The sequence below is a fragment of the Tubulanus polymorphus genome, chromosome 11 (assembly GCF_964204645.1).
Source record: "Tubulanus polymorphus chromosome 11, tnTubPoly1.2, whole genome shotgun sequence".
Classification (NCBI taxonomy): domain Eukaryota; kingdom Metazoa; phylum Nemertea; class Palaeonemertea; order Tubulaniformes; family Tubulanidae; genus Tubulanus; species Tubulanus polymorphus.
In genome coordinates this window covers 13,338,157-13,355,447 of record NC_134035.1, presented here as the reverse complement: position 1 = coordinate 13,355,447, position 17,291 = coordinate 13,338,157, and the positions used below count along the sequence as shown (strand labels likewise).

At 39.5% G+C, this 17,291-nt stretch overlaps 2 protein-coding genes across 3 annotated transcripts; one reads left to right on the top strand and one right to left on the bottom strand.

The window, feature by feature from the left end:
• Positions 1-105: 105 nt before the first annotated feature.
• On the bottom strand, positions 106-2,595 carry LOC141912890 (biogenesis of lysosome-related organelles complex 1 subunit 6-like). Its single transcript, XM_074804312.1, has 5 exons — positions 2,475-2,595; positions 1,772-1,895; positions 1,194-1,281; positions 799-885; positions 106-721 (listed from the first exon to the last, which is right to left on the bottom strand). The coding sequence occupies exons 1-5, from the start codon at positions 2,518-2,520 to the stop codon at positions 581-583; spliced, it is 486 nt and encodes a 161-aa protein (XP_074660413.1). The 5' UTR covers positions 2,521-2,595; the 3' UTR covers positions 106-580.
• A 545-nt stretch (positions 2,596-3,140) lies between these two features.
• Positions 3,141-13,444, top strand: LOC141912807 (cysteine and glycine-rich protein 2-like). Of its 2 annotated transcripts, none has more exons than XM_074804208.1 (8): positions 3,141-3,210; positions 5,179-5,324; positions 6,194-6,356; positions 6,770-6,918; positions 9,581-9,743; positions 10,478-10,604; positions 10,779-10,872; positions 11,310-13,444. In XM_074804208.1, exons 2-8 carry the CDS (start codon positions 5,213-5,215, stop codon positions 11,384-11,386), a joined length of 885 nt encoding a protein of 294 aa, XP_074660309.1. In that variant the 5' UTR covers positions 3,141-3,210; positions 5,179-5,212; the 3' UTR covers positions 11,387-13,444. The 2 variants fall into 2 exon arrangements, with proteins under 2 accessions (XP_074660309.1, XP_074660310.1); XM_074804209.1 differs by lacking the exon at positions 3,141-3,210 and adding an exon at positions 4,376-4,428.
• The last annotated feature ends 3,847 nt before the right edge of the window (positions 13,445-17,291 follow it).

Sequence of the window (17,291 nt, the reverse complement as noted above, 5' to 3'; positions counted from 1 at the left end):
TTGAAAAAAAACGAATTGTTTTCTTTAATTTTGATACTGGATTAAACGGTACCTCATCATAAAAATTTAAGAAAGTCCATATCAAGAATTTCGTTTTTTGTTTTATTTTGTTAGCACCATTTTATTAGCTAATTATAAGAACTATGTACATAATATGTTACAGCGAACAAAAAGAATCTATGTTAACTAGTTTCTTGAAGATACTCGCGAATTTGGTCCCAACTTGATAGAAGTCTTAACGCAGAAAGTCGACTGTAAAATGGAATCATTTGAATCATAAATAAAATGGAGTTCTCTCTGGAGCCCTCCTCTCTATACAGGTCGACCCTGTTTTAAGACAGGGAGCCCTCCTCTCTGTACAGGTCGAGCCTGTTTTAAGACAGGAGCCCTCCTCTCTATACAGGTCGACCCTGTTTTAAGACAGGGAGCCCTCCTCTCTGTACAGGTCGAGCCTGTTTCAAGACAGGAGTTCTCCTCTCTGTATAGGTCGAGCCTGGTTTAAGATAGGAGCCCTCCTCTCTGTACAGGTCGAGCCTGTTTTAAGACAGGAGCCCTCCTCTCTGTACAGGTCGAGCCTGTTTTAAGACAGGAGCCCTCCTCTCTGTACAGGTCGCGCCTGTTTCGCCATTAATTGTTGTTCTCTCTCCATTTCTTTTTCGCGTTTTTGTTCGAGTTGAAGGAATTCTTTTTGTCTTTGTTGCTGCAGTTTGACGGCTCGTCTCTGAAAAACAGATTTCATTATAATTCGATGAGTTTCAGTTTGATTGTGAATCTGCGTTCTGATAATAAATTACTTACTCGTAATTTAGACGTTCGGTCGTGAAGTGAATTCATTTCTCTGCGAAGTCCACACAATTTCCCGTAATACACTCTCGCTTTCAACATCTAAACAACAACAGCAATCATGATACAAGCAGATTATCAGACAGATGAGCAGATAACCCTTAGACGGAGGTCCCTATCCCCCCCTAATACGGCCCTGCCGGCAGTTTCTCAAAAGTTGGTTAAAGATAACCAGAGATACCATAGTAACAATTGACTTTGAATTGTCACTATGTCAACTATCCACTGGTTACACTCTAACAAACTTTTAGGCAACTGCGGCTCCTGCATACCAGATTATCCCCAGACAAACAGATTACTCTCACCACCCTCACTAGTACAGAGTTATATTCTGAAAATATTATAATTACCGTTTGTTGGATGTCGTTGAAAGTTGTGCATTCTTTGAACTTTGCGTTTTCCTGTTGTAGCGTTTCTAAAACAACCGATTGATTCAATCTATAAAAAATAACACCACTTATAGAAATAACCCTTGTATATGCGAGGTATTTAGAGCGATATTAAGGCTAAACAAAAATGATACCTTGTTTCTCCGCAGCGGCCGGGTCATTTTTGTAAAATATGATAAAATTTATAAACAGTTCATTTCTATAGCGGCCGGGTCTGTTATGGTGAAATTGATCACGATTTTTAAAAAAGTAATGTATAGGGTAGATAGGCGGCCGGCCGGGTCAACATTTAAGCTCAGCAGAGCGGAGAAACAAGGTATCAATTTTTTTTGGCCTAAGTTGGCTGATACCGGGGTATGTTTATACTGTAGTGCCACCGGCTTAATTCGGATCATTTAGAACCAATCTAATCTAGTCAAACCAGTTTATGAAATCTGCATTTAACATCATATTTCGATGTCTCTAAACTGTAAATAATACCGCGATTAGATCTGAATTAAGTGGGTTTTCGTTGTATAAAGGTAATTCAGTTTTCTTACAGGAGTTCGTCAAGTTTTTGTTTATTGCTTTCGGCTTCTGGCAGAAAAACGTCGGTGAATCCTTTCACGAATTTATCGACAGCTTCAGGTGAAATCGGCGGAACATCTTTCATTAATTCACCATCTGAAAATAACAACAATCAAGAGTAAATACGTGGCGTTGGCATACTGGGTCCAGTTCCACAGTTGTGAGTTAAGATTTAACTCTGAGTTAACTCAATGAAAATCAACTAGTTGTAACTTAAGAGTTAACTCTAACTCACAACTACGGAACTGGGTCCTGAGGATTGGAGTTATGGTAAGGTTACCAGGTATTAGACTTTAGCGCCACCTTAACGTGCAGTCGCTCAACAACAACAGATCGAGGGCACAGCGGCGCAAGAGAGAGGGGTTAATTTCACAAACAAGCTTTAACTCATAAGATCGCTTTAATTTCCTCGTTTTCAGATTTAGACGTATTTTTGTGAAATTGAGCCCCTGATGAGTCTGTGACTGTGAGACCCGAGCCTGGGTACCATTCTAAGCCACTCATGCAAACACTTTTAACAGCAGCAAAAAAAAGGAATGGGTCCCTCCTCCCTCTTCTTCTGCCTGGGAAGTTCTGTTGGCTTGTGGCAATCAACATTTTCACTTAGCTTGGAATCTTGGTTTGACTTTAATCCATAAAACACTAGTGATAAGAACAGATAAGAGGTAAAAGTACCTGTTGTTTCAGTTTGCTGCTGCTGGTGGTTCGATTCTATCTCCATTTTGACAGCTGTCAACAGTCAATTTTTAATCATAACCTTCAGTGTACGAAAGTCGTACTCCCGCATTACAGAAGGTAATGGGAAAACCTGGTTACGTTACCTTTCATCGAGTAACAGCTCCCACTAATATGCCTCCACACAACCATGAAATCTCCGTCAGTCGAACTAAGTATACCAAGTAACAATTACTAACGCACCCGTCGGCCGGGGCCTCGTTAAAAACCCAGCTCATCGCGAAAATGCGAATGTACACATTCATGTGGGATTATACGCGCTATGTAAAAATAATCAATCAGTAATAGTCTTGAGTATGAAAAATCTCAATGGTCCGCGCTCCGGCCAATCCGTGCCACACCGTGGCATACTTCGAAACATAAATCTAAAATCAACCGCTCGTATATTGCTGGATCATCGAGAACATCATTTTCTCGAATTGTCCCTGATAGCTATACATCTTTGATAAGTTCTTATATAGATTATATATTTCTTCGATGAAAAGTCGAGGAGAAGATATAATCAGAAAAATGTTTGCTTGAACAAATATACGTTGCGTCTTATGGTTAGTGTTTTACTAGAAGCCCGTGGCGCGATGTCTAACACGGCGTCTCTCAGTCCCCGCCCGATCGGATATCAACTTTGACAGCTCTCATTGAAGCGGTGTCACTTCGAATTGGAATATTTCTCTTAGTTGTAAGTTGAATTATCTGTCTGTAGAGAACACGCTTCTTCTCGATATTTGTCAGTTTGACAGAGTTGTTTAAGGCTCATTTAGATTACAGACGAGCCCAGGACCGTGAAACTCCGTCCGCGGACCTGCACTCAAAAGACTCGACTCGACTCAACTTAAAATGAATCGTTCAGACTGGGTGGGGTAGACTAATAATAACACTGACTGTCCAACTACATATCTCTATGATTAACACACTGCCACATAAGCCCACCCATTCACACGATGAAGGGCTGATCAATAGCATAGGGATATTATTTAGGGTCCGACCCCTCTTTATCCCATGCAATATCATTGGGCCATTGGAAGTTGCCCATTTCGAGGACAAGAGATAGTTAGAACCTAATATTTTGACACTGATCCTTTGGAAATTGCATCTTTATTTGAAGTAAATATAGGATGTTATTCTTCAAAAATATCTGACACCGTGAGGCGGAGGGTAGGTGTGACCCTTTTGACATGGCTGCAGGCCTATCTCTGAAAATTTTAGATGGACCCTGGCCTTCTTAATTTTCCGACATCCCCCCTGAATCAGTTACACATGTCTGATTAGTTTTACGATTGGATATTTTCATATTGGTAAAAGCCAATCTGATTATGAAAACTTGATTTAAGTAACAAGGCCTTTCCTGCTAAGTAAGGGGCCTAACTAGGGGAGTTTAGTCGGTAGGCCCTATCCAATTTTATCAAAATAATGACTTTTATGGACGTTATATTAAGGGGACTATTTTCTTAAAGTTTGCACTACGCAATATATTGTGCTCAGTGATTTTCTATGATGTATTGAGTGTGTTGAATATTGATCGGATATTGTCACAGTAAATGTGTCATCGTAGTTGTTGATATTGGTGCTCAGGTGTCTGAGGGTTAAACTTATAAACACTAACTCCACCCTAGTATTATATATAGATGCACATATGTTGCGTAGTAACGAGGAGAGCGCAGGTGCAGCTCCGCGGCGAGGAGTAGAATGAGAATGTCGTTTGGCCTAGACTCTGCTCGTGTTCAGTTAAAAATCGGCTTTTAAAAAACTCTATAATCAATATAGAAATATTGCACACTGTCGTATTCGCATTAGTCAGACTTAATTAACACACGAGCATTCATACACCTTAAACAGGGAATATATTGAAACTTTGTCGCTGAATTATCAAATCGATTTTTGTTTCTTGAAATAAGTGGTAAGATAGGGCTGAAAAATGATACCTGGTTTCTCCTAATCGGCCGGGTCACTTTTGTCAACTGTAATTAGATTTGTAATCAGTTAATTTCTATAACTGCCGGGCCTGTTATTGTTGGTTTGATCATAATTTGAAGCGACCGGACGGGTCAACTTTTAAGCTGAGCAGAAACAGGAAACAAGGAACAATTTTTTAACCTAATGGGAATTTTAAAAAAATGATATGTGTTGTTTTTCAGGCAGTACGGGGAGATGGGGGTCCATGGGTTGAGAGGGATGGGGTAAGAAAGGTGTTTAATATTGTACCTGAGAATAGGTTGACATAGTTTGTTAATAGTCTATTTGTCTATAGGTAGCCTCATTCGATATGAAAAGATATGTTAAATAGATTCTCTTTCACTGACAATGAAAATATTTTTCGAAAGGAGTGCAAAATAAGGTGAAAGCCTTGTTTGTGGGTGTAAACTATTTAAACTTGTTTAAAGGCGTATCGTACATTGCTTAAAAGTGGGCTTGGTTGAAAACATTATGACCTAGTGCTTATAATGTGTGCATTTATACGCAATCAAGGGTTGATATCGGTTTGAAATTCCTAGCCAATGAATTCTAAATATTATGTATTTTATAGATCACTTCAATGAAACAAATATCAATTCACAGCAATTGAGGTGTTTATGTCTGATAGAGTGAAGAAGGTGCTTAACCTGTTTAATCCTCACGCCTTATAACAGTTTGAAATTTGAAATTACAGATTTCTTCCTCCAGCGGAACGCAGTATATAAACTATGCCGGTTTATGGTGGAGGACCGACTTGTGCCAAATGTAATAAATCTGTTTATTTCAACGAGGAAAGAAAGGCTTTGAATAAAACGTGGCATCAAAGCTGTTTTAAATGCGGTAAGTTTGATTGTGAAATACAGTAGACTCTGTCTCTTACTCGGGGTAAAGTTGAGCATGGTAAAATTCTACCCCGAGTTGGTGTCAAATACTGATTAAGAGTTTGTGAAATACAGTAGACTCTGTCTCTTACTGGGGTAAGGTTGAGCATGGTAAAATTCTACCCCGAGTTGGTGTCAAATACTGAGTAAGAGTTTGTGAAATACAGTAGACTCTGTCTCTTACTGCGGTAAAGTTGAGACTGGTAAAATTCTACCCCGAGTTGGTGTCAAATACTGAGTAAGAGTTTGTGAAATACAGTAGACTCTGTCTCTTACTGCGGTAAGGTTGAGCATGGTAAAATTCTACCCCGAGTTGGTGTCAAATACTGAGTAAGAGTTTGTGAAATACAGTAGACTCTGTCTCTTACTGGGGTAAGGTTGAGCATGGTAAAATTCTACCCCGAGTTGGTGTCAAATACTGAGTAAGAGTTTGTGAAATACAGTAGACTCTGTCTCTTACTGCGGTAAAGTTGAGACTGGTAAAATTCTACCCCGAGTTGGTGTCAAATACTGAGTAAGAGTTTGTGAAATACAGTAGACTCTGTCTCTTACTGCGGTAAAGTTGAGACCGGTAAAATTCTACCCCGAGTTGGTGTCAGATACTGAGTAAGAGTTTGTGAAATACAGTAGACTCTGTCACTTACTGCGGTAAAGTTGAGACCGGTAGAATTCTACCCCGAGTTGGTGTCAAATACTGAGTAAGAGTTTGTTAAATACAGTAGACTCTGTCTCTTACTGCGGTAAGGTTGAGACTGGTAAAATTCTACCCCGAGTTGGTGTCAAATACTGAGTAACAGTTTGTGACGTGAGATTATTTTCTGTTTTTAGACGATTGCGGTAAAACATTAGAAGGAGGTAATTCAGCCGATCACGATGGTACACCATACTGTATACCGTGTCATAAGAAGAAGTTTGGCGCAGCTGGATACGGGTTTGGTGGAGGTGGTGGTGCTGGGTTATCAACTGAACACGGTGCTGAATCTACCAATACGTACGTCTGTCTGTCTGTCCGTTTATCTCTGTCTGTCTGTCCGTTTATCTCTGTCTGTCAATCTCTGTCTATCTGTCTGTCACTAGAGGACTCTGTTCAAATGAGTGTGACTCGAGCAGATGTGACTTGGTAGTCATTCCTACTCTCTTTAAAGAGCTCAACTGATCCCAAGACTATCAAGTTACTCTCAAAATCACAATAATTTCTAGTTCATTTTCAATTAAACAACGACTTTTCAGTCGAATCTAGTCAATCTATTCTAAATTTTTGTGAAAACTACTCCAGTTAGAGATATCAAGTTGTCTGGTCTGTCCTAGAGTTCAGAATCGTTCATTTCCCATGTTTTTAATACTGTCGGTCAAAATAACTAATTTTTGACAATTTCTACAGTATTATTATTTGTTTTCATGCAGGCAGCAGCCGGCGAGACCGACTCAATCTAATCCGTTAGCTTCTAAATTCGGAGGTGGCGATAAATGTCATCGTTGTCAGACGACGGTTTATCACGCTGAATGTGTCGAAGCCGGCGGAAAAAAATTCCATAAACTCTGTTTAAAGTGCCGTAAGTATTGAAAGAGGATGGTTTGGTTGTGCCCGGGGAGGTTGTACCCAGGGAGGTTGTACCCGGGGAGGTTTCACCCGGGGAGGTTGTACCCAGGGCCCGGTTCCAGAGTTAAGACTGATAAGTCCAAAAGTATTTTTAAACATCAAGATCGGTCTTAAGTTGCTCGATTATTGAGATAAACTAACACAGTCTTAGACTGGTCTTAAGACTAAGCCATGACTTTAGAACCGGGCCCAGGAGTTTCAATGAATGCAGTGACTACTGATCTCACACTATTAGTGAACAACTAACTGCTCGATACATCTTAATGATTGAACCCTTTCAGTGCTATGATATACTCTTACCCCGCTGTGAGTATTTCTATGTTTGACAGGTGCTGCCTCTTTCAATAGAGATTTTACGTAACTAATTAATAATTACATGAATACACCGCACGGTGGGTAAGAGTAGATGCGATGTATCGTGGGTGGGTTATACACCGCAGTGTGGAGTACTCTGCACTGAAAGGGTTAATACCTGCTCTGTTATTATATACCATACCTGTGGTTACTATGGTAATTGATGGTTTCTATGGTTATTACCAATGGTTACTATGGTTATGACTGGTTTCTATGGTTACAATCAGTAGCAACTCTGGTTACTAGGTTAACGGTTGGTTTCTATGGTTATTACCAGTGGTTACTACGGTTATGGCTGGTTTCTATGGTTACAATCAGTAATAACTATGGTTACTAGGTTAATGGTTGGTTACGACGATGGTTTGGTTAATTGTAGTTGGTTGCAGTAAATTATTAGACGCTCGAACATCTAAATTACATCAGGAAGAGGTTTATTGTTTCACATGTTACGGACGTGAATTCGGTATCCACGGTTACGGTTTTGCGGGAGGTCAAGGCGGTTTATCGGCGGCTAACGGAAAGTTACCGACTCGGGAGTAAGTCGACTCACTGGTGATGGATATCGATGTCGTTCGATGCTGATTAAAAATCGTTGTCGTTTTCGTTTTTCGATGAAAGGAAATTTGTGAAATTATCGGCTGAGAAATTTGCGAAATTTCGAGATTCATCGGAAATCATTTTGATAATGTTAATTTTGAAGTGTGTTAGTTTTATAGGTTGTTGTTTTATCGCACGGTTTATTGATTAACGTGAGAATGAACGCAGCATTCGTAGCATTGTGTTTGTGTTTGTTTTAAATCAGCCGGTAGTTTTACATCTCTCTCTCTCTCACTCAGGCACCAGTTCTACATGAACACACCACGAACCAGTTCCACTGTTGTGAGTTAAGATTTGGTTCGGAGTTAACTCGTTGAAAATGAATTGATTTTAACTCATGAGTTACTCACAACTGTTCAGACTTGATTAGAATTAAAATCATTGAAGATGAATAGATTTTAACTCACAACTGTCGAACAGTTCGATATGAACACTAGTTCTATGTTCACTATATGAACACTGGTTCTATGTGAACACCCGTTCTATGTACATAGACACCAGTTTGTTCACTCCATGAACACCAGTTCCATTTGAACTCCAGTTGTTTGTCTACGAACACCCTACTGCACCTTGCACATCTAGTTTCAACACAAATCGCTAAATCTTGATCGACAATGACAGTGTTCATCTCTGCGTAACTCTGGAGTTCATTTATAATTCCAGGTCTGGCATGAATTGAAGTTTTAATTGTTTCTCTAATAGCATGACAGTATATATATATATATATATATATACTACTAGCAGGATGATTGTTTAAGATGATTAGGGTTTGATTAAGTCTCACAATCAATGATTAACCCATGTTTTGAGATGAACGTACATCAATTGAAGTTTGACTTGCATTTCATACAAACCCGTTGTGGGTATTTTTTGTTGCCGCGTTATGAAATGTGGTATATGACAAATCAATATTATTGATCAATCGATTGATGACTGCAGATTTTGGCTCCGTATCAACAGTAAAAACACCCGCAGTGTATCTGTGTATGATGTGTATGTTGTTGCTATGAATTTTTTTAAGCGTCGAATTTAGAGCGCGCTCTAATTCAGAATATGACTCTCGGCTGCCCTTGGGTTATTATCAATCCTAACACTGGTATCACAACTTGTACGCAGTCAATTTTCTACGACGTCGATTCAACCAATCAAATTGCGACCCACCCCAAAATTTACCTAACTCGGGATCGTCCCCAAATAGTGATTGGGTTCAATGAAATTCACCGATCACAAAAATAATCTCTGTATATAACACTAACTGTAAATATAGATATGTTAGAGTCTGATGTTGTTGATGCACATATCAATCTGCTGCCTGTATCCTGTCCTTCTAGATATGAGACATTTTACCAGCATTCTGAAAACTGATCGTCCATACTTTAGTATGTGTGGTTTAGGGTGCAGATTGTCTGATGGTTGTGGATTCTGGCCAAAGGTTGGGGATTCAGGCCGAACGTTGAAGATTCAGGTGGAACGTCTGGGGATTCGGGCTGAAGGTTAAGGATTCGGGCAGATCATTGGGGATTCCAAGTGGCAGATCGATATCTGTATAAATGATACAGGCTCTAGTGTATTTAGTGTCATTACTGCTCACTAGATGGCAGTACTATCCGCATGCTGTTTAATACGTGTTTTGCATGTAATTATGTTGTTTGTTTGTTCGACAGAAACGTGCAATAAACTGCTAACTCCCGGTTCTATCAAACAACATCAGGACGGTCTCTACTGTCCGAGCTGTTACGGTAAGGACTTCGGTCCCCATGGATACGGTTTTGCTGCAGGTGGCGGTACCGGGCTGTCCATGGACGGAGCGAGAACAGCGCCGCGAGAGTAAGTTATCGTTAACACTACTAATATCAGTTACTCTTTCTTCACGACAGATGTTCAAATAAAACCGTAAAAACTTCAGATTACTTTCATACTGATAAACGAACAGTTTTTTCCCAGTGGCCTGAAATTCTACTCACTTTTTGTCAGAATTAGAGATAATGTATCGGATAGAATTGAGTAACTGATCTTAAAACGAGTCATTCTCAAATAATTGTAAATCTGTTTGTGTAAGTTTAATGTAGTTTGATGTTGTGTTGTGTTTTGTAACTGTTGCATATTTTGAAAAGTTTGAACAACCAATTATTTGTACGATAACAATTCCTCATCCTTCTCTTCCTCCCATTCCTCATCCTTCTCTTCCTCCCATTCCTCATCCTTCCCTTCCTCCCATTCCTCATCCTTCTCTTCCTCCCATTCCTCATCCTTCCCTTCCTCCCATTCCTCATCCTTCTCTTCCTCCCATTCCTCCCTTCTTCATCCCTAATCATCCCTCTACACCTCTTCTCCCCTTTTGCCTCCTCTAACCTCTCCTCTTTCGCTCTTCCCACTCTGCCTGTCTCCCTTTCTCCCTTCCTTTCTTTCTCTCTCATCTCCCTCTCCTCCCTTCCTCTTTCCCACTCTCTCCCATTCTCCTCTCCCTCTCACGCTTCTATCCCCTGTTCCTCCTTTCCTCTCTCCTCTTGTCTCCTCTTCTGAATGCTGTTTAACGGTGATATGTTATTTATTGTTTACAGTGTTGGTGCTGAAACCTATGTAGCTCCGAAATCTGGTGGACAAACAACAAGTTTCGGAGGAGCTGAAAAATGTTTTCGATGTGGAACGAGTGTTTATCACGCGGAAAGAATTACAGGAGCAGGACAGGTAGGAAACTAACACCTCTTAATCCTCTTAATCAGTTTCCGTCTATGTCTTAGTTATTTCACTGTGTTAAATTGATTGGATTTTTAGCAGATCAAGTCAGGGAAAACTGTACAGCGTTAACAGTACCTAGGATAATCTGATTGATTGATTGTGATATCTATTTTTGTATTGTAGGTTTTTCACAAACAATGTTTCAAGTGTAAAATGTGTCAAGCTTTGCTCGATTCGAATAAATTAGCAGAAAAAGATGGAGACATTTATTGCAAAGGTAAAACAACACATACCGCCCCCCTCTCACCCCCTCCCCCTCTCACCCCCCCCCCTCACCCCCTGATGATAACATCGAAAAAACTGTTTCTACATTATATTTCATCACATGACATTGTCTTATTTATAATGTGCACATTATGTTGCATAATGTGTACATTATGACGCATAATGTGCACATTATGTCGCATAATGTGTACATTATGTTACACTGCATTATTTAATGTAACACTCTTGCGTAATGTGACAAATAATACTTTGAAGGTTAACTAGATATATTTGAAGTATGAAATTGAAATGATTGTGAAGTACTATCTGTCTATAAGTTTGACTGATTCAATTCCAGGTTGACGCAACTCCTCGACAACTCTTCTCATCAATATGACATTGTATAACATTGTATTACATAATGTAACATTGTATTACGTTGTATTACAGGTTGTTACGGAGCTAATTTCGGACCTAAGGGATACGGTTATGGAGGCGGCGCTGGTGCATTGACTCGTACACAGTAGATACCAGTCCACACACGACACACAAGACACACACTTTGTGCCAACCAACATGGATCGCATTAGAAATGCTTTTAATCAATTGAATATCAATGATTTGCTGTCTTAAAACATCTTCAGTTAAAATTTAAGATTTACATTCGATATTGCGGTAGACTTCTCCTTACTCGGTACGGGTCTCAACTCAGTGTCAGATATTGACAGTCCCACCAACACTACCGAGTTCTCTGATTCTGAAACCATACTGAGTAAGGTGCTGTGTACTTTGTACATTGTAATTAAATCATAATTAATGCTACATTTTGTTACATTGTAATACATATTTCGGTTTCGGTGGACTTCGATATATATATATATATATATATACTATTATATATCACGATATATGATATTCTACGTGTATTTGATGTATTTTAGCTGTAAGATATTTAAAAAAACTTATTCATAAATATATCTGAAAAATTATTTGTCGAACCCCACCTGAAAAAAAAACCACGGGCAGTTTCATAAAGCCAAATTATTATCGGTTACTAATGACTGACCTACTAAATCTCAATGACTTCAATGATTCAGCAAAATTATAATTAGTTATTAATGATGTATCATTTACATTGACTTCAAATAACGATTACAGGAAAAGTCGTTTATAACGCCACTATTGGGACCAACATGAAAAACATGGCACCAAAACAAATTTTGCAGCATTGTAAATGATCGTATTTACATTGAATTCGAGTAAAATTGGTCGAATTTGTTCTTTGAAAAATGTTGGCGTTAAGCGAACAGCCAGAAGCATTAGAAATTTATAATGGACTTTGACGACCTTTTCATCTTGAATGACTTCAACAATATAATTTGATTGTCACTAGCTTTATGAAACCTGCCCCTGGGCACCAGAATATATAAGTTCTTGATAATCTGTCTCTTAAAAAATTCCGACTAAACTTTAATATATAAACCAGGGTACAAACAGTAGGAATGATATTTATGTAGTATTTGCTACTTTTATAGAACGAAAAGATGAAAACATACTCTACACACAACATGTGCCAATAATAGAAAACCTTGAAAAAAACCCGGTTAATTATCTATTTAAGATATAAGCATTTTTAAAACATATCCTATATAATAAATCTAGTTTTATTTATGGCTTACACATTATAAGTCACTATAGGTCACAGTATCCATCACTGTGAATTGTCCTTTGGCAAGCGAGGACGCCATTTCGAATGTGGCCGTTTATAAATTCACTACTTATGGTCAGATATTGTTGTCAATGGTTACTGTTTCTATTGTTTAGAATCGTGTGCATTCATTTTTTGTTGGTCAAAATTTTCAATTTTTTGAAATCCGTGTCAAAGTTTGACGCAAGTTTTTAAGGTGACGGAATCTTATTTATCTCCAACGTTCAATTTATAGGAAAACTAACATTCCAACACCAGCAGCACCAGCAGCAGCAGCACGTGTATAATGCTGACATTTATTAAATATTGATGTATGATTTATATTACTATTTTATGCGATAAAAACTGATTAAGTTAAATCAAATATTTGTATCGGTACAAAAAAAAACCACTCATGTGCTTAGAATAACAGGACCGTGAGTTAGATTTAACTAAGCAGGTATCAGTCTGCAGCCTGGAACAACAGATTGTCAGAAGAGGTGCAGCTTGGTCCAGGCCGAGAGGCAGCTGGGTGCATCCAATCCAGGCTGGGAGGCAGCTGGGTCCATCCAGGCTGAGCGGCGGCAGGGTCCAGGCAACAGATTGACTATCTGTATGTCAAATGTAACCCATATCTGTGGAACTGGGTCCAAATAATTTACAAATGTATAAAATGATCAGTGTAATCAGTGCATGCATTCCATTATTACTAACACCAGAGAGAAAGTCATCATGACTCATAGAGTCTGTGTCTTCTTGATATGGCTCCTGAGTCCAGACGACTCCTTATTGTTAATTGATTATGAGTTATATATATATTTCCTCCACGAATTATTCATTCAATAGTTCATCATGTATACTTATATCGCTTTAGATTTTGAGATCAATCAAATAAAAAAAACGCTATTAACAAAACTATCTGAAAAAGTTTCATTTGTTTCGATGGTTTGTTCCTTGTATCTCAATGTGGTATATTTGATCATCCGGCAAACCTGACTTCTGGTCCTGGCAAAACATCTAACGCGTGTCCGGTATATGATATGCGAAATAACTCTAACCCTCTATTCGAGCATAGCTTTTAAAGCCCTGCGTGCTAATCATCGGGCTTGTTAGTAGTGACTGGCGCAGTTAGGATGTTTTCTCACGGTGGTGGCTGGTACTGTCAGTGTTTGAAGATTTCAGCAGCTGGGCAGTTATAGGATTTCTTCAAAGATTGTGGCAGAAAAAGGGTAACTTACAAAGATGGCGATCACCGAAGGTGTAAAGCCCTTGGGGGTCTGTTTGTGGTCCCTATCATAGAAAACTTCGAAAAATCTAAGACTTTTTTTAATGACTTTTCAGGGCATTTGATCTCATTATCTTGTCTACGTTAAGGTAACCGTGTGAAACTATAGCCCGGGATGTTTTAGGGGGGTTGTAAACCCGTCTAGATTCACTCCTCTGGACATTCAACCTCAGGAATTTTATAAATTCGGGAGACCAGACTCTGATATTGGAACTGCTGCGAAACAAATATCAATATCACCACACCCGTCACACATGTTTGAGCCCGCTGTCGCACCACGTGACAACCTTCCGTTAAAACAACCGATTTTAATAAATTATGACAAGGTACTATGGTGCGCCAGTCGAAAATTAGAAATCAACAACACATTTGAATAATATATGATATTTTGTACTGTGTCGATTGTGAGTGAGGAGGATATTTCGGTGATCAGTGAAAGTGGATGATTCTAACTGCTGCTGCTGCTGCTGCTGCTGCTGCTGCTGCTGCTGCTGCTGCTGCTGCTGCTGCTGCTGCTGCTGCTGCTGCTGCTGCTGCTGCTGTACAATGGTAAACTGTAAGAAAATTCAGTTACATTCATTTTTTCAAAATTCATAAACTTTAACGGTTATAAAAAGAATAATAACATTGAAAATTCATAGTGAATTTATTTTCACAGCCGGTCTCAGTTCTAAAGTTTCCGGATTTGATATGAACACAAATGCTGGCACTATGGTTGAAGATATAACTCAATATTGTAGGGCTGGATCCAGGTTCAATAGGGGAGGTCACAGGACAAGCCCAACTCAGAGTCCTGTGTCCTGTTCTCGAGCCCGTGGGTCCTACGTGCCCCTATATCTCAAATTGAATACTGTGTAACCTCGTTATAACGAACTCGATTCATACAACGATTCATCATAACAAATATAGAATTTCGTCCCAAGAAAGAAAATGTAATTAATTTGGATTAATCGATACTGGATAACGGTTATAACGAACATATTTTCTGGTCTCCTGAAGTTCGTCGTAACGAGGTTCCGCTGTATAAAGAACTATCAGTTATAACGAACATATTTTCTGGTCCCTTGGAAGTTCGCTGTAACGAGGTTCCACGTATATAGCGCGGTTCTTGCTTAAGTTTGACCCAACAATTAAAATTAATCATCTATCAAGTTTGTAAATGTCACATTTCAGAATTCGTTCACTGGTACAAAGCGCCCCGGCACGCGTACAATGACGTCATCACTATTCGGGTGGGACGACGGAGCGTGGTTGTTTATCAGGAATAACGTCACTTCACAGCGACGGTGCAACGATGAATCCAATAGGGCTGACGGGCAGCCACGTGAACATCTACAACACGTATGGTCGTCTGTTAATAATGCTAGACGAATTTCAAAATCGATAACGAAGAAATTTAATGGACGATGGAATAGAAGGGTAGGAAAAGCGGTTTTATAGATTGGTATCGATCTCAAACTGGGCCCGAAACCGGGGGTGGAGTTCGATTTTGAAGACTCATCCAAAAAAGGGCGCACTTTGATCGATGTTAACTCAATTGAAAATTCGATTTGCATTTGGTTTAAGTTGATACCAGTTTCCTTTGACTTAACAACGTAATTTCAGTCCAAGAATCAATAAACGCTGGAAGACAAATAAGTACTTTGAAGGTTTATAACTAGATTTCATTTCGTAGTACGTGTTGCAAAAACAGCTGAGATAATTTACACTTGCCAAATAACTTGACATCACAGGGGCTCGTATTTGAAGTTTGGGGGTGAACTGTAACTTAGATCATCCAGTATCCCGGGTACTACATATATAAAAATAAATATTCCTATTAACAACTCTAGATTCGAACCCGGGACCTCCGGGGACTGTATTTGTTCATTGATTCTTACTTTGGCACGTGAGGGATCACTTTTAGTGGCTGTAAACTCATTCCAGAAGATATTCGATACAGATTAAGGATCTCGATCATTGGGGACAGTTTGTAAGACGCTGCATTACTCGCATGCCGCGGTAAGAATATCGGACGTGTAATTTCAACCGTCAAGTGCTGCCCCTATACACAACGCTAGCGGTGAAACTGTGAACTAATTTTCGGCCCGCATGCCACAGTAGGATTATTGTGCATACCAGTTAGTTCGCCAATTCGCCGCTATTGCTATATATAGAGACAGCACTTGACGGTAAATATGATAATAATAGAATTTGAGCGGGCCAGACAACCAATGTAGAGAGTGTCCCAGGTTCGAACCGATTAATAACTGACATCGAGTGGTCCTGATGATGAATAGAGGATGTATAGGAGTGGTCTTGATCTTCAGAGGTGTCCCAGGTTCGAACCCAGTATTTAATGATAATGATTCGTTCAAATCGTCCCGGGGTTCGCATATAAAAGTACATGTACTTTAATATATATATATTCAAAAATCAATGGCTACTTCGATATTCATTCCGACAGATGGTTCCACGCCTATTCGTAAAAACGAATTTGAATTATAATGACTACTCGTGGTCTAGTCACGAGCGGTAAATTCGAGGGGTACCACGCCAATTCCGTCCGGGACAAATAGAGCGACGTTGGGTCATCATAGCATGCATCTTAGTCGACATATCTTAAACACGATTTCTTCAGTCAAAAAATGACCGAATAGGAACCGGCACCCGAATAATTTCCAGCATTTTGAATGAACTTTTCTAGTCTTTCAACAATTTTATGATTTTACATTCATCACGCGGATATCGTGATATCACTGAATCATGATTCAAAACGGTTTATCATATCAATCGCCAATGATTGATAAGTTTTTAGGGCGAGAGAGAGAGAGAGAGCGCGCGCGCGTGATATGATCGCAGCCGTTATCGGTTGTAGGTGCGAGCGATGCCGCCGGACTAGTGGCGGTGAAATCCTAGTCCTCCTCGTGCATCAGTTACACACACATCTGTGTTTCTAGTGCGCCGTCTGTCAGTGTCATATCGTCGACTCCGCGCACTTTGATAAATTCCGATTTCTAAAACAACGAAACATTCAAACAATCTATAAAATGCAGTCTCCCAGTCAAGCCGTAACCGTCAAAGTGGATTTATATCGTGCGTGAGTTGATATGGTAACTGATAGCGACGACAGTTGCTATAGTTCTTTTTTAATAATTCCATACCTATATATGTATGCCTAGCTAATTAGGATTCGTCAGAATACATCGGTTCGTTACGGATTTAATGAGAATTTAAACTAAGATGTGGTGTAGTGATCCAGTTTGGATCGGATGAAAACTACGGAATTATAGTTTTATCGATAGATTTTGACGATAGAAATGCCTGAACGATGTTAACGATGAACGGTGTATGTGGGGCAGTGGTAGGGGTTGGGTCGCATGGACCTAAACCCCCTCTACTCACAAATACAACAGCTACAGCTACGGACAGCGGCGGTGGTGGGTTGTCTCCTCATCATCATCGGAATAAAGCGAAAAAG

What these genes read in the sequence shown, in the direction of transcription:
- LOC141912890 (XM_074804312.1), bottom strand. Translation starts at nt 2,520, where the DNA reads ATGGAGATAGAATCGAACCACCAGCAGCAGCAAACTGAAACAACAG. An exon ending in GCAGCAAACTGAAACAACAG is followed by an intron (nt 1,896 to 2,474) that starts GTACTTTTACCT and finishes TGTTATTTTCAG; the next exon opens with ATGGTGAATTAATGAAAGAT. An exon ending in TCAACGACATCCAACAAACG is followed by an intron (nt 886 to 1,193) that starts GTAATTATAATA and finishes GTTGTTGTTTAG; the next exon opens with ATGTTGAAAGCGAGAGTGTA.
- LOC141912807 (XM_074804208.1), top strand. Translation starts at nt 5,213, where the DNA reads ATGCCGGTTTATGGTGGAGGACCGACTTGTGCCAAATGTAATAAATCT. An exon ending in TCAAAGCTGTTTTAAATGCG is followed by an intron (nt 5,325 to 6,193) that starts GTAAGTTTGATT and finishes TTCTGTTTTTAG; the next exon opens with ACGATTGCGGTAAAACATTA. An exon ending in GCGAGAACAGCGCCGCGAGA is followed by an intron (nt 9,744 to 10,477) that starts GTAAGTTATCGT and finishes TATTGTTTACAG; the next exon opens with TGTTGGTGCTGAAACCTATG.